Source organism: Lepidochelys olivacea (assembly GCF_965140295.1).
Source record: "Lepidochelys olivacea isolate rLepOli2 genome assembly, chromosome: 1".
NCBI classification, from domain to species: domain Eukaryota; kingdom Metazoa; phylum Chordata; order Testudines; family Cheloniidae; genus Lepidochelys; species Lepidochelys olivacea.
The window spans coordinates 255,963,463-255,985,824 of record NC_140411.1 but is presented as its reverse complement, the minus strand read 5'-3'; the positions used below and the strand labels follow the sequence as shown (position 1 = coordinate 255,985,824).

Genomic DNA, 22,362 nt, shown 5'->3' with positions numbered 1-22,362 from the left:
TTCTTGAGGTTTGTAAACAACAGACGTTCCTTTGCTTGGGCCTTAGCTCTAATGTATGTATTAAGTACCTCTGGTGAGGAAGTCACAGAACACACAGGCAAGGACCCTAGCTGGGAAGTGTATGGTATCATAGACATTACTGGAGATGACCTGGTGCTCAGTCCAGCTCCCGTTGTATTCAATGGAAGACTTTCCATTCACTTTAATGAGAGTTGGATTTGGCCTCTAGTCCATTGTGATAGCAGATAGCCACATGGAGATTTGTAAAAATGCTAGTATTGAAAACCTTGCCTCAATCTCTGCACACCCCAAACACAGCCTGAACTGTGAATATCAGAGCCATCAGCCTCCAAACAGGGCTCAGGTGCCTTCTCAACCTATGGAGACACCCCGTATCTGCCCTTGAACTTGTCTGCTGCATTTGCAGCATAGCATCAATGACGAGCTTTGAATTGCCAACTTCCCCTCCCCAAATGAATCCAACATCAGTCTTTCTCTGCATGAATGTCCCTTTCTGTTTCAGCAAATCCCAGTCCCTGACGAACACCTTCAGCATATCTGAATCATCACAACGGGGAAATGCCAACGAAGATGAGGCAAAAGCTGAAACCATCCGCAACCTGAGGAAGTCTTTTGCTAGCTTGTTTTCTGATTAACATCCCTGGAGTCAGATCAGTGCTTTTATTAGTCCACTCTTCATATCAACCTACCCAATGTTATTGTGGAATTTACTCATTGGTACCTAATGGTTCATGCAAAATCTGGGAACATAATCCTTCAGGCTATCTTTTCTAAATGGGTTTTGCCAGAAATTAGTTAGCCCTAGATGTTTTAATTTTAAGGGTTAGTCCAACATGGGCTAAAAAAGTGACTATGTAAAAATGGCACTTTCTCACTTGGTAGATCTGCTTTGTGTGCATAGTTAGTAAGATCTGCTTACTTGAGTGACCTGAAATAATTTCAAAGTACTTTTTACTGCTATCACCCCTTCCCAAGCCAACAAAGCTATTGGAGAGCAAATTAGATTCCATTTTGGCTTGCACATTATTAATAGAATGAATAACTAGGTTCCCATTAAAGACTCTTTATTCTCATTGAGGCTGACCCAAAAGGAACAGAGTTTGATTTCTGATGCAAATGTGCAGAGACAGAAGTTAAAATAAACATCTATTTACTTGAGTGAGCATGTTTGAGCTGGAAATCATGAAGACATAATGAATTTGGAACCTCATAATGCTAGTTTTACAGAGTCACTTTTCTGAGCAGAACTGTATTTCAAGTAAAACTCGGTATCAGCTGTCAGTGAGTCCCAGAGATCATTGAAGCATTACGTTGAAGTATTATGTTGGATTTCTGCTCTGCTCAGGGCCATCTTACCAGTAGCAATTTAAATGTGTCTATTTCATGCTTTGAGGCTATGTTTCCTATATGTGTTTCTTGATTTCTGGGAGAAAGGTATCATGTTCTAACCCTACAGCCATAGCTCAAAAATAAACCAGAAAATAGGACTGCCACACATCTTGAAAAAATAGATAATTTATGTTCAAATATAGTTCACACAAACTCCAGATAAAATCCATCCAAGCTGCTAAATCTGACTTGGTTGCATTTGGCTAAGTGATCCCCATGGGGCAAGATTAATTAGTAGCAGAGTTTGAGGTGTTCGTACCATTATGAGTCTTCCATGCTACAGAATGGAGAGAGCCATGGGGTAAACTCCCGGCCGCACTTAAGTCAAAGGGAGTTTTTCATGGATGTAAGTGGGGCCAGGACTTCACCCATGGAGTCAGTGCAAAGTGAGAGACCTGTGACTGGATGGCTTCCCCTTGGAAAACTATCACTTGGGAGAGAGAACAACCAGTAGAGCCTGGTGACCCCCCCCCCCCCAAAGTGGGATGACAATGTGTGAAGAACTAGTTTACAGCTGGAGCCATGATGTGTCTGATTGCCTACTCTTTTTATTAACTGCCCCAAAGAATCTGCCCTGGGGCAGGTTATCAGTATTACGGGTACCCCAAAGAATGATTTTTCTGGAGAACTCCTAAAGGTGGCAGAAGGACCAATAATTGAACCATTGCCTGCTGTGCTTTCCCTCGTGGCATGTGACAATCTAAATCAGGAGTGCGTGCAACTAGCTTGGGACTGAGCCATGACAAAAATGAGAGTGACAGAAGCTATATAAATAGCTGGACATTAATGACTGCTGCTAGGAAAATTTACCCCAGCTGAGGCTCTGCTCCTTGGAACAGGAGCAGTTCAGTTTACAATACACCTGATGCGAGTGTGGTATTTCCATCCCACCAATCTTATGCACAGGAAGGGAGGCCCGGTGAACCCCAGTGAGGAGGCAGATGACACAGAAGACATTTCTGCTAAACTTTCCTTCTGGCTCTATCTAGTAGTGTTGTACCAATCCTCACATGTAACTTTAGGGCTGGACCCTTGAGCCCATGTCCCCTTTGCAGCACACCAGGAAGTTCCTGTTTGGGGCTGGGAGAGGACATTTTATGGATATCAAACACATTTCAGTGTGCAGCTCTGCCTGTGGTTTAGTGCTTTGCTGTAAGCTGAAATGGGAACAGAACCCCAAAGTAGCAAGAAAAACAGCAGGCTGGACATCTTGGATTTTACACCAACATGGGAATAAAGCCAGACAATTCCTGCACACCACCAGTAATAACTGTCACTACAGCACAGCCACAGGGCCCCAAGACAATCAGCTCCCAGGGACTATCCTGACTGGGTCTTTGTAGATTAAATGTCTTTGGCGAGCTGAGTGCTTTCCAGCATGCCACTTTTTCTGGGTGGGGAGGTTTTTTGGACCAGTGAATTATGTCTGTAGGTTAATATTGAAGGAAAAAACCTCCTGATTTATCGTTTTCCTTCTGTGCTTCTAGATCTTCCTTCCGGCTTTGCTAAGTGGTGAAACACAGAGCACTATAACTACAAGTTACTGCTCCTGTGCAGGAGCGAGAAAGTGGCACGTGCTGCTTTGCAGTCTCCAGGCGCAATGAAGGGTGACAAATGGCCTTGAATTGCCATGAGCACACACTGTACCAGTGGCAAAAGCCACAGGTGATTTAACAGGCTCCATTTTGTGGAGAGGAGGTAGTGCAACTCTGGTGTGGGGGGGAGGTATGTGTTCCTTCTTTACACACACACACACCCCAATTCTTAGGCTCTTTCCTTTCTATCTAGGCTTTTCTAGAGAGTAAATGTTTCCAGGGTACATCAAAGAAAAGGGCTCACTGCCAGAAAGCTCAGCTATTCCACCCCCACTTATAAACCAAATAACTTGTTTTGCTTCCTCTTTCCAGCACTGTCTATGCAAAACTGAAATAACTAGGAGACTAGTCTGGCATTGCACTTCAAATCAACCCAAAGCGGTCACTGTACCACCAATTGGAGCACTTGCTAATGCTGCTGCTCAGAGCAGCAGCGTTTACTTTCCACTGTTTACTACTACAAGCTAACAGCATTGACTCTATGCCAAAGCGACTCATCTAAGGGAATACAAATTTAAGGTAATATTTAGTGCTACTCAGCTGCCTCAGGCCCAATAACCTGAATCCTCCCCTGCCCACTCATTTCTTTTCAAGACCTCTGTGCAGCTATGAGTACATGCAGCCTCTGGAAGCAAAATCTACATCTCAGCCATAGGAGTCAATTGGAAGGCCCAGAAGTGCTCCCAGCAGTGCACATTTGGTAACAGTGAGCTTTGGGTTTGAGGATAGTAGGACGTTCCCCCCCCCCCCCATTTTTAGCTTCTAGACCATTTTAGAGTGCAGGTTTATTAAATTAACAAAGTGATGCTTTGTCCTAAATGAAAAGGCAGTGAGAAATTCATTGATCTTTAAGGCTAGAAGGAAGGGACCATTGTGATCATCTAGTCTGACCTCCTATTTAACCCAGGCCAGAGACCCTCCCCCAGTAATTCCTGCATCAAGCTCCCAACTTGTGGTTTGAACTACAACATTGCACTTGGAAAGACATGTAATTTTGATATAATGACTTCAAGTGATGGAGAATCCATCACATCCCTTGGTAAACTGTTCCAGTAGTTAACTACCATCACTTAAAAAAAAACAAAAAAAAACCCCAAAGCCTGTACTTTATACAAGCTGTTTGTTGCTATAGTGTAGTCCTCTCAAGCAACTTGCATAGCCCCAGCTGGCATAGCTAGCAAGGCCAGCATAATTCTGAGAGATACATAGGCTAGGTGAAGTCACAGAGGGTCACAGCCCCCTATTATATTTTACATACCTTGGTATGTGCCACTCAGGCAGTCTATTCATACTACTATGGCATTATCTGACTGCAGGAGACCAAAAGAACTACAATAGTTGACTTAATTAAAGCAAGAGAGATCGGGGGCGGGATGTACATCAACAGTTCAGACAGCAACTCAGTATCTTATTTCAAAGAAATCTCCAGTTTAAAGGAACACAGTGAAAACTGTAAGTCTCAGGCCTGCGCTACGCGGACGTTTTGCCAGCAGTTATGGGTATATGGAAAAAGTCACCTCACTGTATCCCTACTGTGGATGCAGTTATGCGAGCAAAAGTCCTTTTGCTGTTACAGCTTATTTCATTTAGCGAACCAGAATAAGCTATACCAGGACAAACACTCTTGCCAGCATAAACCGCCTCTCCCCGGACAGGTTTCGCAAGATAGCTAGCTCTACTGGCAAACCCTTTCTAGGGTAGACAAGGCCTAAGAGTTGCTCTCTGCTGAAATGTTTCATACTGTAGGACTGAGCTTCAGCTGTCCATGTCTTTTCTTGAAAATCAGTCTCTTTAGCAAAACAGTATGTTTAAACCCTACTTAACGTATGTTTCTAACAGCACATGCAGCGGTTCTGACCAGAGCAGGGGTGAGGAAGGGTAGTTACAGCAAGACAGTAACGACCTTATGGCACTACGAAAAGATGGTTGTTTTGATTTTAAACAATCCAAGTTAAAAATTTACATCTTTGTCTGAACTGCTCAGCTGGTGCTGCTGTAATAGCAAAGGTGTCAGGGTTACTGGCACACAGTTTATGAGAATAGAATAGAACTGGATTATAGGAATTGTTATGCTTGCAGAATTGCCATGTACAATGTGAAGTAACAAATCCATTGACAGTATAAGAGACAGACCTGCTCATTGAGGCATTTAGCTTTGTGCTCCCAAATGTCACCTTACAAGCTGCAAGCAAACAAACTGGAACGCCTAACTACCCCCCTCACAATAAACAAGGGCTGCAGTGTGTCTCAACAGCCACAATCAATTTTACTTGGTAATTCATGTTCAGTCAGTGCTCTAGCTCCCGAACATTTCAATTTCATGCCACACAAGAGGCTGACAAGTCAGAAGTGCTGTCAGTTGCAGGCAGCCAAGTTTACAGGTTAGAGGTAAGAGGGTTATGTTCTAAGTTTATTATTAATATTCCAGTTGCACCTAGGAGCCCCAACCCACTGTCAGGGCTACCCTTGTGCTTGGGGAGATTTGCAAAAGCACCTATTGCTTTTAAAACCGCAAATTCCATTGAAGTCAATGCCACTTGTGCTCCTAAATCTGAGGCGCTACTGAAAGTCTCCAATCAATAGCAAGAGACGGTCCTCATCACAAAGAGTTGACAGTCTAAATAGACAAGAGAGTGAGATGGTGAGAAAAGGGGAGTATTATCCCCATTTTACAGATAGGAAACTGAGGCATGGAGAAATTAAATAACTTGTTCAAAGTCACACAAGAGTGGGGTTTAGTGGGTGTAATTTATATGCCAAGGGGCTGAAAGAGAAGAGTGTAGCAGAAAAAGCAACTAATAGGAAGTAAATTGAAATAGGATGCGGATGTACCTTATCTTATACATTCTTTTAGGCCTTTGGCTTGGTCAACCAACATAGTCTCCTTAACTAGTTTGCTGCTCATTCTTCAACTAGAGTGAATAATGCTGTATGCAGCACAAGAATTAGGTACTGTGGAAGTAACAGCATCAGACAGGATATCAGGGAAAACAATATACTGTCCCTGGGGTAGCGTTTGCTAGTAGATTCTGTTACGATAAACAGCAGAGAGGAAGGCAGGTGGCTCACTCCAGAATCTGAAGATGAGTGACATATGTGGAAGCTTCTGGGAAAAGAGGGACTTGCAGAGCTTGTAAGAACAGGAACTGATGAATTACAAACACACAGCAATTCTGATTTCATGCACCTTGCCTACAGATTAAAAAAAAGTGAATATATTCTTGTGTATGACAGCAGCAGAAATGTTTGTAAATAGACAGTTTCTCAGCCTAACCAGTGCACCTGGACCTGAAAGATAATTAATATGGTTTACATTCCAATGCAATGCCAGGGATTAGAGAACCCTAAGCATGCCCTGGGAACCATTGCTCTCCTTTCTTCCATTTATCCACCATAGATAGTGCCTCAGTGCTGCTGCCTACTGTATCCTGCTCACTCCAATTGGATATTGTCAGGCTTTGCATTCCGGTCAGCTTAAATATGAAAAAAGAAAGAAAACCCATTATGCTAGGGGTTCTCAAACTGGGGGTTATTACATAGGGGGCATGAGCTGCCAGCCTCCACCCCAAACCCCGCTTTGCCTCCAGCATTTATAATGGTGTTAAATATATAAACAAGTGTTTTTAATTTATAAGGGGTGGGGAGGTTTGCACTCAAAGGCTTGCTATGTGAAAGGGGTCACCAGTACAATAGTTTGAGGACCACTGCATTATGCCATCTCATTCCTGAGTGTCCATTAGCAGCAGCTCTAGAGGTATTGCAAATAGGGGATTGCTGTGAGTAAAAGATATGGGGCTCCAGATCTTTGATTTCCTTTGGTTTCACTTTTGAAGAATTGCATGAAGAGTGGCGACCCAATTGCCCTCTTTTAGAACTGGAAGACTGACATGATAAGTGGGCATCCCAAAGCCAATGTTCAGCTGTTCCTCTCCCTTGTATCTAATTACATATGCATTTGTCCATGGCAAGTTTGCATTCTTATTATACATTCATGTTCGGTTATAAAAACATAAAAAACAATTCTCTGGAATTGGAAGGCTCAGGAAAAAAAGTTAGATTCTTGTGCTCTAGGTCACACAGTTTTAAATCCAGCACGAGAGAGCCATGAGCAATGGTAATGACTAGCTTCATTTTATAAACAGGTCATTTCAATTCCCTTCCTTGTGAACAAGCATACATATCACAACCACCACCAGCACAATTGGCACCTTTGGTAGCAGTATGCCAAACAGAAACAACAGATACAGATTGGATATGGACAGATACCCTCTCTGCCCTAGAGGCAGTCATTCCAGAGTAGGATTGGGACACACTGGCAGATGGACACAACATGGAGAAGCCTGTAGAAAAAATACACTTCAGGCTCCAACACTGTAAGCCAGGAACCGTCCCCCCTAAATTAACTTATCAGTGTAACACATACACAAATCTCTTTTCCGGATATCTGCTTTTTAAGAGCTAGTTAGTGAACGGGTCAAGGTAAGAAAATAAATAATTTTAAAACAAACAATGCATTAAACTCACATGTGGTTGCTTGCAATATTATGGGTACATTTCTAAAGTGCTCATCATGGCACAACACCTACAGAGCCTGAATTCCCTTTTTTCTGTTATAACCTATGGAATGTCAATCATCATTTGTTAGCTATGAGGCCTAAACATACACCTATTTCTGCTTAGAGGAAAACTAAAATGGAATGAGGTATTCTAGCCACTACAAGTAAACAAAGATTAAGGGCAGCCTCGCTTTCTAAAGGGAAAATTGTGTCCCTACATTCTGCTACTACATCCCTAGTCAGGTGTTCAGCTATCCAAATGCAGATTTGCACTAGCAATTAACTGCAGGAGCACAAAGAATGCAGGGGCCATTTGTGCCATTTAATCCAGCAAAATGGATTAAATCCTGGCTCATTAAAATAAATGGCAAATCTCCCATTGTCTTCAGTAGTGTCAGGATTTCAAACCAGATGGGCAGATGTGCCACTGAAAATCTGACCTTAAATCAGACAGGTAATAACAATTAACAGGAAGCTGCTGCTTTGATAGTGAAAGACAGGAAAAGCCAGACAATTTCCTTTGTCTCAACTATAACCTGGAACAGGGAAATATCAGTAAAATAGCAGCTGTGATGGAGTTATCAGCACTATTCAGACTTGCAGAGATACTGAAAACTATTCTCAAAAAAGTTTGGAAAATTTATTAAACAAACATATTCTTTAGTAAAGATCCCCTTTATAATTACTGCCATCTTCTTTTAACTAGGCCAGAGGTAGTCCCAGGCTCAATAACGGTGTACATTCATGGAATGATCTTTCTGTTAGGATGCTTTGGCTATGGTCCCATTAGCTGCTTTAATTAAAATGGGAATGTATTAATGGCGCTGAAAACACATGCTGAGATGTGTTACTCACCTGAAAGATATATCATTTGATACTGCAGTAATGGAATCACATACCAGTCTATGTGGGAAGTCACTCAGAGTTTCCTGCTGCAATCTGGTCTTCACTGCAGCTAGGAAGGTCACCCTATTTTACTGTACTAGGTAGGTTAGCCAGCTGGGAAAGGTTTATTTTTGCTCCGTTTTTAAACCCACAAAAATGCCTTTACTCACTATATGCAAAACCAAACAGTCTAAAGAAGGAGGGAGACAGATGCACTTTAAGTTTTGCTGCAGGTCATTGCATTTTGCTTGTGCTTTTATTCAGACTTTTGGATTGAACTGTAGCATGTTTTTATTCAGCTGTTTGTAAGATGAACTGTTCTGTGATATTATTTCTGCAGTAAAGAAACCTAGCCCTGTATTCTTTGTGCATTGAGTCCTACACCAAAACTGCTTTTTAAGTAGTAAAATAAAATAAAAAAAAACAGTGAAGAGAAAAGTTTCAGAGTAGCAGCCGTGTTAGTTAGTAGCCGTCGCAAAAAGAAAAGGAATACTTGTGAAATTTGTTAGTATCTAAGGTGCCACAAGTACTCCTTTTCTTTTAGTGAAAAGAAAGTAATTGATCAACTTTAGGAACACTTCAGACACTCAAATGTGTGCTGTAAACACCAGTTCTAGCACCTTATACAGTGTGGAAAAAGAAGGGTTCCCTTACTGAGAAAGGCTTTTAGCCAGGTGGATTATAAAAGCCATCATATATCCCGAACACTTAATTCAATCACTCAGATAACAAGAAGTCAGACCAGCATAGTATTTGTGCTTAAAGTGCTCTTTATCTGATGCAGCAAATATCAGGCCAACAACCTTCTGCTCTCTAAGTAGCACTTCACAGATGATTAGAGAGGGGAAAACACAGTAGCACAAACTTTCAAGGCAGAGCTACTTTGGAAATAGCACTGAATTCTAGGTGGTGCAGCATTATCACTTCCACAGAGACTAAGTGAACCCATACCTTGTGGGCAAGATATCCTTGTGCCCATGAATTCCCACCATAATCAGAAAGGAAGGTTGATGTTAGTGCCCTGATGTAATCTCCTGCAGTTAGAAAGCAAGCTCAGGAACTAAAATTTAGAAACTCATTAAAGGAAGAGGTGGCAGTCAGATGAATGAACGGCGGATGTCAATTGTGCGGCCTCGGCTGGGTCTGGCAGGAAATCTGTCATTGGGACCAGCTCGCCCTGGCAGTGTTAGATTTGGCCCTGGCAGAGAGCCAATTGGATCAAAATGTGGTTTGAATGGAGGAAACCGGCCTGGTGCCTCCCCTGGGCCAGGAATGAGTGAGTTAATTGGGTCTCCAACATAAGGAAGAGTTGGTCTCTCATCATATTCTCCACCAATGATCATTGGGGGGTAGATGGAGTTAGGAGAGAATGGGTTGGGAGGGAAGGGGTTTGGATAGAATGGGCTGGGATGAAATGGAATGGGATGAGGAGGTGGGGGCAGGAACATCATGTGCCTCCATCTCAGGTTTTCCTTCTTCTGCTTTAGTTTCTTCTTGTACAGCTACAGAAAAGAAAAAATGGAGATTAAATTTTGAGTGGTGCTCATTGTTCTAGCTTCACCCACACTGGATTTCCTTCACACACTTGTTACAGGCGTAGAAGGCAAGGGAGAGCTCCCTCCATGTTCTATCAGTTATTTACAATTTGCACACTAATGATCCAGCTGCCCGTATTCAAATCACGGCAGGACTGTCCTGATTCAGCAGACTCAGACCATCCTTCTGAGCATCAGACTTTTCTGTGGAAAGGGCTCTGACTTGGTCGGTCTCTCTCTTTTTGGATTCCCATCGAATTAGAACCCCAAAAATACTGACTACTTGGATTTACTTTAAACCTCCATGACCAAATTTATCCCTGGTTTAATTCCACTGAAATTGTCAAGATTACACCAAGTACAAATTTGGCACTTAATTTTGTGTGGTTTATGGCTGCTTTGGGATCTAAATATTTGCCTAAAATCATCAAAAAGCCACCTTAGAAATGAAATATAATAGAGACAGGGCTAATTTTCCTTATCCCCACAAAGCGTTACTTACAATTACATGAATCATATTTTAAGATCCTTGGGTGAAAAGTAAAGTTTGTGCCATTATACACATTTTAGACAGGAAAACTGAGATAGTGAGCAGTTAAGTTACTTGTCCAATGTGTCATAAAAAGTCAGTGACTCCTAGTCTCTTGCTCTAATCACTAGAGGTTAGTGCTTCTCTAGCTGAAGAGGTCATTTCAGAATTGATAGTAATGTTTACAAACAGGCCCTGGTATCTGAGACTCAGTTACACTGTTCTGCAGCACTGCTGAGATTCTCTCTTGCCAGTCTCAATGTCTAAAACAGCAACCCTCCTTCGTGCCAAGGACTGCATACAGCTAGCTCCCTGCAGAGGATCCTCAAATTTATTCCAGGATTTGGCCAAGGAGGGTACTAGGAGTGATGCAATGCATTTTCTCCTGTGTGGGCTGAACATGATGTGCATATGAAGATCTCAGCTCCAGGCATTTTAGAACCTAATCTCTGCTCCCACTTAATCTCCAAGCCTTACGCTCATTCTTAAACAAGCCATGGAGATTTATCCCAAAGAGAACATATATAATACCCACATACCTCTTTCCAGTCTGTGTCGCGAGGCCTAGCAGTTTGATCTGTGAAGGGGCAAAATTTAATAAGCATTTTAAAAAAAAAAAAAACAACACATTCATACTGAGGTGCATAAGTAGATAGTTTTTGCGGGGGTTTACAAATAAGGTAGGTGATCAGACCTTAAGCACCTTTGTATATAAAGAGTCAGTATCCTTAAACATTAGGACTCCTAGAAGATGTACTGCCAGGAGCCATTCAATCTATTCATTCTCCCTGCTTCACACCAAATTTCAAGCTCCTGTATCTATTCATCAACTACAGAAACCCTAGAAATACTGTCAGTGTCTGCCAGTGTCTGTGTGACAGCACTTTGCCTCTCAACCCATAACTGCTTAGTTTCCTAAAGAACTTCTTTTGAGAGACACTGGCAAAGGTTTCTTCCTCTCCCCATCTTTGCAATAAAGAGCCTGAGTCTTTATAGAAACAGCTGAAAAGTAGGAGACTCAGCACCAGGTGACGGGCCAGCTCTCTGTGGACCACCAGCAAATGTTTGGCAGATTATCAGTTGCCCATAATCTAAGAATCACCGAAGGAAGCATCTGCCAGTATTATGCTTTCAACTAGCCAACACAATTAGTCAATATAATGATTAATTAATAAATTTACTCTCCATTTTTAGGAAACAGATGTAGCCCCTCTTAAAATGAATTTGACAAGAGACCTTAGGTGGCAGCCCAATTAGGGAGAAAGGGTGCATGTGGAAATCACCTCGGAAGTCCCGCAGGTATATAAATCTCCATAAAAGCTGGTCATTGGAAGCTGTGTAGAGGTCTCGGCAGACAGCAGACAGAGAGAGGAGTGAACGGATGTCCAGAAGTCGGAAAATCCGTAGCTTCAGTTCTAGAGGAAGGACTACCAAGCCAAACACATCTGGCAGGTTCAGAGCTAGAATGGGAGGTGAGGAGAAAGCAGCATTATTTGCAATAATTGAGTGTCATTCCCATCATCAAGGGGTCCTTTCCTGGTTTGGAAACATTTTCCCTTAAGTCATTTCCCATGGAGCTTTCAGTTGCATTACTTAACTCTGAAAGTGCTATGATGAGACTTACTATGACAGATTGGAGAGAGACACTTTCCGCACATATGTGAAATGGACGAAATAGGAATACAGCACTGGCTATGCTCCACACTATTGTCCCTCAAACTTAAGATGCCCTAAGGAACTAATCATGCTTCACAGACTACAAAACTGAGCAAGAGGTTGGAAAGGTAAAGGCAATATTTGTCTAATTCCAGTATTCCACATAAACCACTTTCAACAAAGAACCTCTAATCCCATGAAAACACAACAAAATTCAAAAAATACTCCAATAGAAAGAATTTATCATTGAGTTTGTCTTTGGATTGTGAGGCTGAGATTTAGTCTGGCAATTCCTGTAAAAACAAACTATGCTTTACTATTGCCACACAAATCACCAAGCTCGGTTGCTTCACACCATTCCTTCCAACATCATCTCAGTAACCAACCATTAAACATGTCATCCCACAAAAGATGTAATACTGCACAGCTTTCCCCCAGCCTAACAAAAGGAACAAATACACAGCACAGAACTTCAGCCAAGGAATTCAGCACTTTAAGCCTGGTTGCTATTTTGTCATCATCACCATTGGAAATAGTCTTTCCAGCTGTCTCAGCAGTGGCGTAAATCTTGAGCCCATTAAGTGAAACCCAAATGCTCTATTTAATTTGAACTACACAAGCAATTTCAGATTTTTAACAGTTTTACTAACATTTCTAAAATTAGATGACTACTAATTTAATATCTTTAGAACTAGGAATATTTATTCTTACTCCCTATGTAGCCAGCACTTAGGTTATTCATGACTCTTTCTATGTAGGGCTTTGGATAGTTCCCAACTGATAACATACCAGTTGCTTTTATTGATGTTACCTTGTCGGGCAGCAGCCAGAAGAGGGTACACCAGCTGGTCTTTAAAGAGGCGGGATAGTTTCTGAAGATCTTTGTATACCCCTCCAACATTTTCTTCTATTGAAATAAGAAGACAGAGTTTAACTTCAACAAGTTGTTATACAACATACAAGGCAGAGAGGTTTATGGGTTACATTTTGTGTACAAACAGAACTCTATAGTTCATGAAAGTTTTCATTTTTCATATGAAGGAAACAACAAAGTAAAATATTTTATTTGGGGTGGATCAGAATAAGAGGACAGGCACTGGAACCTGGCCAAATCTATAGCGGGGCGAAAGAAATAAAGCTTAGAATCCTGGTGGATATATTTCTGTTTCCATTACAGTACTGCGATGGAACCTCAATCAAGGATCAGATACCCTCTGCGTTAGGTATGCTACAAAGCCCTCTTTGTCCTCCTGCTGTGACTAGAAAGGGCAGCAAAAATGACATTAAGAGACCTGTGATAAGCCAGTAGAATAGTTTGAGAAAAGGATGGAGTTTCAGCCTTCAGCTGGGAGTTCCTTGTATTTCTGAGATTGGATACAGACTCCTTTGTAACTACGTATTTTTCTCCTTTAAATCATCTCCAACGATCCAAAAGTCAGACATTTAAATATTTGATCAGTTTTAAAAACAAAAAGAACCACTCCGCAGTCCTATCAAGACTTAGAAGTTTCTTAGAAGATCACAATCCGGTCGACCAGGTCAGTAATTAAGAAGTGTTGCCACCACAGTAATGTAATGGACCAAGTCCATAGCATATATTCACAAGTAGCCAAGTGTTATCCTTTTGTGTTTACAGACACCAAGAGCTTTTCAAATAAAATTTGTTTACAGACTCAACACATTTGCCAGATTTTAGCCACAGAGCAGGCACATATGCTTGAATTGTTAACCTGACTGATGAGGGGCTGACAGGAATGGTTGCCCATTCTCTCATTGCAGCAACAAAAGCAAAATGGTGCTGCTATGATCTTGGCTACACTTCACTGTTTAGCTATCCTTCTGTAGCCTTTTCAATAAAGTCTTGTTATATAAGGATCTGGGGCTACCCAGGATACAGTGCAATAAAATGCAGCTACTGGCAACAAAGCAGTCATGCGTACTTTAGAGTACAAAACAGAGTGAGACCTGTGCTAATGTAAAATCCAGATCTTTTGCATTGGATGTTTCCCTAATTTTGGCATCCTGGACTAAGTGGTCAGCACACGCTTTCTAACAAGAACAACATTTACAATGCCACAAAGACAGAGCTGACATTAGTCACATTGAACCCCCAATTCCCACAAAAAGAGAAAACAAAAACGAGTCCTAAATGGTTCACCATTGCTACCTTAGAAACACCTATATACATCCATATATTTAGTTAGAAGCCCCATGAAAAAGGGATATAATGCAGAAGAGGCCCGATGGCCTCTCAAGGTTCTTCACTTACATAGCTAATCCAGGAAATTCAAGTAATCTTAACAGCAAAATTCTACTTAGTGGCCACACTTCTGTATTCCTTTTTCCTCATGGCTAGCTGCTTCATGAACTGGTGGTCACCCACCTTCTTTTATCACCACCTTTGGCATCTTGGGCCTCTCTGTCAAACGTTTGCTGTCTATGTTAGTGCTCCCTCACTTTTCAGGCTGGCTGTTTTCTAAAGAGCCGCATTCTAAATACCTGATTCCTGAAAGCAAATGAAGGATGTTGGCAACAGCTGCAGTCTCTTCACACTTTTAATCTCGTTGTTGATTTTTAATGTTGCTGCAAAAGCAAAAGAAAGAAAGAAATGAACATGGTGAGAGACTACAAAGACCATCTCATTACCTTATCCTTGGAAATAGTTTAGTTTTCCTTCCCCCAGTCTCCTTACTGAGGAGAGGAACTGAAAACATACAATTTTGACAAGCAGATATCTAAACCCATTTTACCTCCCCAAAAATGAATACATGCAAAGTAGCATAGAAGAGAAAAAGATCAGTTACCTACAGCAGTTTTTCAGTTGAAATAGTCATAACAAAGGTAAGAGATGGCAGTGATATACCATGATCCATTATTTCTAACAAGGTCATTGAAGAAATCAAACTGTAGCAAGGAGTCATTGCTCCTGTTCACTAGATGAACGCTCTTGTACACGAAGTAGTCAGTGCACTGCCCCTCTCCATCATAAATTCAAGTAAGCAATTCTCCTGACTTGGCCAAAGGATTAGATTTAAATCCTGGACAGTGAGACATGCTTCGTCACATATCCTGAGAGAGCCTAAGTGCTTATGCATGCGGTCATGGATTTTTTTTTAACGTATATGTACTTTCCACTGAAGTGCACATTTCTGTATCTGAGGTTAGAATCAAGCCCAGAAGTAACTGCCCCTGCAAACTGTGGAAGTGTCCAAAATGATGAGTAAATTAGGTCAAAAAATACTCCAAATAACCTGGAAATCATTTTAAGAGAAAGTAATGGCACTAATTTTCTGGAATGAATAGTTCTGATGAACTGAAAATGTGGAAAGAAGCTTAGGGATGTTGCTAAAGCGACTGCTTGCTGAATCATCAAAATAAATAAGTCTGGAACTTGTCTGTGACCTTTACAAATAGCATGTAATACAAAAACATAAATACTGCTAAACCCATTAGGTCTATTTTAACACCTTGTATTGTACTTCACAAGTTCCCATGAGTCGAAAGAAGGAACAGACAAGTTTGCCAACATGCTAATTAAAACTGAATACTTGAGCTGGCTCAGTAGCCATTGGGTTTGCTCTGTATTGATAGGTGGGAGACCTGGGATCGCCACCCAGGCAAGAAGGAGTCAAGCACATTCAGAACCCCAGGAGGGAGCACCTTTTCTTGCTCAACTGATTAAGAAGCTAAAGATTCAAAGGAAATCTAGTCCCATCTTCCCTTGCTGGAAGAATGGTAGCTGTGATGTAGCACCACAAAGAGAAAGGGGGAAGGAAGGGAGAGAGAGAGAGATTCCAGAGGGGAAAAGGATGAAGTAGCATCATATGACAATATATAGAGTATAAGGGTAAAAAAAGTCAGATCACAGAGACATTTCTAATGCCTGGCACAGTTACCATTAATGACAATAAGATCTCCCAAAGGCACACAGGTCAGAGCAGCAGAGCCATCTTCACAGAGGGGGTGAGTGTACTGCAGTTTATAAACACCTCCACTTCTCCATTTCTCAGGCATAGATACTGCCTTTGCTTCAGTTCCCTGACAGTAAATGAAAAGAAACAACACTGCATTCCTGAGCAATCCGACCAAGGCTGAGAAGAACTAAATTAAAATATTAACAGCTACTCAAATCCCAACAGATGTGTGTGTGACAGAATAATTAATATGTCTGCTCTACAGAGACACACTACTTAGTGGTGTAATGTGGCATAAAGGTTTTATCAGCATAAACTTGGGATGGCCACATTAACATACCTCTAGCTTCACCGCTTATGAATACACAAGTCATCTTAAACTCGTATCAATAAAACCTTTATACCACAATTCACTATATATGCAGTACATGCCACAGGCTGCAGAAAATTAATATTAAGAATGTTTTAAGAAAGGCTGTTGGGACAATTTTCACCTCTCTCCCAGTGAAGCCGGGTGCCTTTGTCTTCATGAATCCATGTTTATTATATATATTACTGGTTTGACTATATATATTTAACACACATAGACAAAAACACTATTAAAAGAACATTAAGGTTCCGAAGTCAAGCACCCAAAAGTTAGGGAATGCTAGAATTAAGAGGCCTGTGCAACCTTAACTGGGCCCCCTCGTAAATATGCATGATGATACAATCTTTAATTGCATGATCATATACTATATTTTCAACAGGAGCCCTGCCTCATTCACTGCATAGGATGGACAGTACTCACTGAACAAGCAGCTATTCAATATTGTTTTCCCCTCACTGAACAATACATGGCCTCAGGCCTGATTTACTGTACATTATTCAAACCCTGCTCTAAAGACAGAATTATTAATTTCCTCATGGTCTTTCTATATGGCTCTCATTACTATAGTATCTGTGTGCTTCACTCCATTTGTTTCCTCACAATTTTGTGCTGCAGCCTCAGTTACTACTCCCAAGACTTCTGGCTGAGCTGAAGAGACATAGCTCACAGTGGCTGACTAGTGCATCCTACAACTAATAGCCAAGGGGTGAGGAAAAATGCTCATCTCGTGCAGATCTATGAACTTCTTAGCCACAGTAACTATCATCTGAGGTGAACACCAATGAAACTGTCAAATATGGGGGGCGAGGGGGAGATTGTAACAAAGACATCCATTGTCACAAATCATGTTCCCATATATATAAAAGGAACTCAATTATTCCAAATTAGAAGGCAGGCAGTCAATACACAATGCTGGTATGAAAGGCATATTTTTCCTTTGTGAATGCCAAGAGAGGCAAGGGTGGAGTACACAAAATTATTGATAACTGAATACAGAATGATATAAATGCATACATTCTCCACTCTAGGAACTGAATTTAAACATTATCCCTGCATAGCCAAAAATGAGTAGCTAACATCCTCCCACTTAAGCAGGGAGGCCAAGGATTGACTAGATATGTAGACTGGACTACTGTCCCACTCTTAGAGATTGTACCACTCTTTCATCATTAAGGCATGTTGGCAAGATAAACTAGGGAAGCTGGTACTTCAGCTGCCCATGCTACTGAGAGGGATGTAAATCATCAACAGTAGATCTATAAGCACAGACACATGAACAATATTCTAGATATTCCAATTTTTCTCCTACTAAGTGGGAGGCTTCTCTTCCAGTTTTGCATTTACCTGCGGTACATAACCTGTCTCCATCATGAGAAGATGTACCAGAACTATCAAGGCATCGTTGGCACGGGCACATTCAGCAGAATGGTAGAGGGTCTCCAAGGAGTGTGGCACTTCTCCATCCACAGCTTCACTGCACAGCATTGGCTCAGAAGGATAAGAACCTGTACCTTCTTCCAGATCAACGTCATCTGGGACTAGCCCAGAAGCAAACTCTAGGCTGGATCCTGCCTTAAAGGGAAAGTAATAAAAACAAGGTGGCATTCAAAAACTTAATCCTACATGGATTAAATTGATAATCCTGCTAGCCCTTTCAGTCTTCTTTCAACTATATTGTGAAGCTCTGATTTGGGGGCACAGACTGGTCAGTCACTCAGAATTGCCATGCGGAGCTTAGAAGGATACTACTTTTGAATGACAACTTTTCTCAAATGTAAGAGGGGCTTTCTTGCACTACAACACAAAGCAACCTCCAAGAGATAGAATGTCTTGGGGTTAGGGCACTGGAGTTGATTCAATTCTTGGCTCTCCCATAGACTTTCTGTGTGATCTTCACCAAATCACTTAATCTCTGTGCCTATGTAAAATGGGAATACTACTACTACTTTTGTCTGTTTTGTCTATTTGTAATACAGACTCTTCAGATCAGAGTCTATTATGTGTGATAGATGTTGTACATACAATGGGCTTATACGCACTACTGTACTACAAATAAATAATGTATTAAAGCACCATGAAGATTCTTAGAGCAGGCTACAGGGGCACAACTCTACACAGTATGGCATCACCATTTGTCAAAATTCAAGGCAGCTGACCAAAAATGACAAGACTAAGACTGGTCCAGAATGCCCAAGTTTCTTTGTAAATGAAATTATTCCCAGCCCCTTAGATCTAATTCTCAAAAGAGCATCCCCCTCAAAAACCATAAAGGTCTTCTCCACACTTTCCCTTCTACTAAGATACCCTTAAAGTCAGACATTCAGATTTTATAACATATAGTATGATTAAATGCCCCCTCAAAACTGCCTGAGATAAAATTCAAAAGAAGCAATTTAAACTGTTTTTCAAATTTTTACACTTTAGTTTTGTGGCATATAAAGGAGTACATGAAAAGTTGCTCTCCACCTTTTCCTAAATTTTGGAAGGAAAGCCTACTGGAAGGGAGGGAAGAAATTTTATCTTAGACACATGAAATAAGTACAACTAAATGATTACTATGTCCAAACTTTTCTGAAATGAGGAGCTTGTCTTTTAAGAGTAAAGTGTAGGGGCAGTGCTTCCCACAAAGGTGGAACAGTATTTTCTCCCACATTTTACTTTTTCTAAAATTTCCTCCCTCACCCCTTAATTTATATTACAATTTATTTTTCAAGTTTTCACATTGGTGGGCACAAAGACTGTAACAAGATGCTCTACAATTCTGTGTTTTAGGATTGTGTGTGTTTAAAAAATATAGTTTCATGTGTTGGAACCAACCCTAAAGTGACACATTTCTTAAAAGGGAACTGTTCCTGCAGAATATTCCTACTTCATGACAAACTCTTTAAACCATGGACATTATTTCAACTGATTACAAAACTACTCTCTCCTCCAGTGGACATTATTTCACACTGGCTCGGTTGAGGGCTTAGGAGAGGAGGAGGGGGAACAAACACATACTCTTGTGGCAAGTATCAGAAGTGGCTTTTTAAAGGGAGGCTGTGGAGGTGGGAGAAGAACTCACTCCTAGCTCCCTTGAAAAGGGTGTGTGTTTCTGCAGAAATCTGATTAGCAAACATCTAGAGATATGTAAAGGACTCAAATGGAGTTTGAAACACCTTAACATCTCTGGCATGGATAAAGCTTAATAGCTTATAAATAGAGACAGTACTAGACAGATAAGTGATTGACCAAACACCAGGTAAGCACTTAGAACCATAATACTTCAAGGACGCTCCCTATTATACAGTCTAGCAACCAGCATCAGTGTGCTGCCTCCTCTTATTTCCTGATCCGTGTACCTCAGTCCTTAAGTACTTACCATATTATCGCTCTTCTGAGCATCAGTCTGAGCTTTAAGGTCTTCACATGGCCCATTCTGCCTTTCTGTTTCTGAACTGCTGGCCTGACTGTGGCTGGTGGTCAAGGTGAACAGTTTGTGATTATTCTGCAGTGAGGGAGGAGGTGAAGATAAGGATGGGGGTAATATGGGTGCTTCATTGGTCTCGTCCAGTAACAAACATATCATATCTCCAGAAACTATCCCATATGAAGCCAAGGTCTCATGGTCTCCAGTGAGGGCATCTTTGTTGTTCAATGTTATTGCAAACTGGGTATGAGAACTGCAAAGAAAGAGAAAAAACTCCAAGGCCATGTCTGGTGGAATCAGTTTAAGTCATACATTCAGATTACACAAATGTATGGTATGATTATTAAATGGTTTTGTTAAACCTAAGTACCGGTCTTATTAGTCACATGCCCAAAGAAGCACTGGGAAAATAAATGATGGACACAGTATAAAACCAAGATACAGGTTAAAGTGATTTTTTTCTACCTTTCTCTCTTTGTGTTATGTTTGTTTTAACTAACTAAATCACAGAACCTAGAAATCTTGGATAGGTTTAAGCCTCCATCTCTGAAAAACAGGTAACTGCCTCTGTCTACAATGTACCTTATAAATACATTCTGGGAAGCAGCCAATTGCCCTCAAAACTAACATCAGCTTCAGCAGCTGTAGGGCAAAGATTTTAAATGAACCACTGGGGCAGAGTATATTTAAAATAGTTAATTCTTGAAAATATTTCTATGCAAATATCCTTTAGCTTGCTCAATGTGAGGGTCTTTGGGCAAGTCCTTGAAAAATACGGTCTTCCCAGAGACAGCAAAGATTCCATGGCATTTTAATAAGATTAATGGTTTGTCCGGATGTCTTAGGACAAGTTCCCCCTCCCCATGCTGTTATGCAGCATGCTGCTAGCATACATATATACTGCTTGTGAAGCGCTCTGGGATCCTTCAGAATGAATATAAAATACACACACACAAAAACATTAATGCAAATATTTTATTGCCCTTAGCCTGCTAAAGCAGCTCATTTTTTATTTTAAAAAATCACTTAATAGCATTTATTCTCCTTTAAAAAAAAATCACAAGCCTTTCGCACACAAATCTTTTTGTGATTGCTGAAACACAGAGCCCCCTCTAGAAGAAGGCTATACAGCCATACTAAAAAGACAAATTCTAGTTTGTGTCACACTGAAGAAAGGTTCAATTTTGGTCCATAAATGTTGTACCATCAGACCTGAGTTGAGCGTTTCAGTGGGGTGTTTGAGAATAACTTTCACTTTTCTATTTATATAATCATGACTCCGGAAGCAAACTTCTCCAACATCATTTTGTGTAGCAAACTCCCTACAGCCGCTTTCATTTTATTTCCATTTTTGTGGTGAGGGATAAATAAAACCGAAAGCGATGAGTCCGCCGAATAAACACCGGGCGTTTTATCCTCTTTTACTTCTGCCACCTGATTTTTTTTTTTTTTTGGTGAACGGTTCGGAAGTGACAGCTCTGGGATCACGTACCAGTCCTAGTGCCCGCAGCTCGGGCGCAGCAGCGGGGCAATCTCCCGGCCCGTGCCTCAGCCGAGGGACGGCGGGACCCCCAGCTAGGGTAGCTGCGGCCCGAGGCCTGGCCACAGCCAGGGCCCCCAGAACCATGCGCGTGCCTGAGCCGTTCGGGGGGGGGGGGGGGGAGGGGGCGGCCGCTGCGCGGGCTCGTGCCCTTGGCACGCGCTGCGCCTCTCGCCGGGCTTTTCTCCGCGGCCAGGCGGGCTAGAAGCGCGATTGTGCCGCCAGCTGCGGCCCAGCGCCCCCGCGGGCTCTACGGGAGCCAAGAGCTACCGGGAGACTCGGGGTAAAAACCCGAGGCCTGGAAACGCTGCAGCCGGGCCGGGCGCCCGCGGCCTCAACGGTCACCCTGGCCGTCGGGACGCTGCCCGGGGTGGGGGCGGGGGGAGCGCGGTGTCCAGCAGCACCGGGCACCTGTGGGGAAGCCCCGCCCGCCCGCCCGCCCCCGGGGGCAGCAAGTTCCCCGCAGCCCGGGACAAGATGGCTGGGTCAGGGGCCCGGCCCGGCCCGGCCCCTCCCCCCTGCGCTGCGCGGTCGTAGCCGGGTGTTACCCGCCGGCCTAGGAGTGACCGCGCCCCCGGCGTTACCTGTAGCCCCAAGTGGGCAGCAGGGCCTGGCACAGCTGCGCGCGCAGCTCCCCCAGCGTTGGCTCCGCCCCCTGCATCTCGAGCGGGGCCGTCCGCTTATGCAGCCGGACCCGGAGCTTCATGGCGGCGGCGGCGGCTCCGCGCTCCCCCCTCGGGCTCCGCTCTGCCCCCTCGGTGTTGGCGGCGGCGCGGGGGCTGCTGGGGATTGTTGTTGTTTTGGTTGGTGAAGCACCACCTCGCTCCCTGAGAGCCCGGCCCCCTTCCCGCCCCAGCCCGGCCCGGCCCCGCCCCGCCCCTAGGTGTTCATGGGAGCGGGCCCCGCCCAGCTCTCCGCACCAACGGTAACGTTGAGGGGCGATGATTCGGCGCTCGCCGCAGG

At 42.6% G+C, this 22,362-nt stretch overlaps 2 protein-coding genes across 2 annotated transcripts in view; one reads left to right on the top strand and one right to left on the bottom strand.

Moving 5' to 3' along the window:
- The window catches only part of SYN3 (synapsin III), a 279,080-nt gene extending 270,274 nt beyond the window's left edge, over positions 1–8,806 (top strand). The window contains exon 14 of the mRNA XM_084610849.1: positions 524–8,806. Coding sequence (XP_084466975.1) covers positions 524–656 — 133 coding nt within the window. The 3' untranslated portion in view covers positions 657–8,806. The remainder of the gene's footprint in view (positions 1–523) is intronic.
- Positions 8,807–9,198: 392 nt separating this feature from the next.
- FBXO7 (F-box protein 7) lies at positions 9,199–22,240 on the bottom strand. Its single transcript, XM_084610858.1, has 9 exons — positions 21,984–22,240; positions 19,812–20,112; positions 17,795–18,022; positions 16,063–16,204; positions 14,666–14,749; positions 12,978–13,073; positions 11,794–11,970; positions 11,050–11,087; positions 9,199–9,948 (listed from the first exon to the last, which is right to left on the bottom strand). Exons 1-9 carry the CDS (start codon positions 22,103–22,105, stop codon positions 9,544–9,546), a joined length of 1,593 nt encoding a protein of 530 aa, XP_084466984.1. The 5' UTR covers positions 22,106–22,240; the 3' UTR covers positions 9,199–9,543.
- Between the last annotated feature and the right edge of the window lie 122 nt (positions 22,241–22,362).

Bases quoted from the DNA above. Each gene is read 5' to 3' on its own strand.
- FBXO7 (XM_084610858.1), bottom strand. From the start codon at position 22,105: ATGAAGCTCCGGGTCCGGCTGCATAAGCGGACGGCCCCGCTCGAGATG. The intron at 18,023-19,811 runs GTAAGTACTTAA...TTTCCCTTTAAG, and splicing joins CTCAGAAGAGCGATAATATG to GCAGGATCCAGCCTAGAGTT. The intron at 13,074-14,665 runs GTATTTAGAATG...TTATTTCAATAG, and splicing joins CATTTGCTTTCAGGAATCAG to AAGAAAATGTTGGAGGGGTA.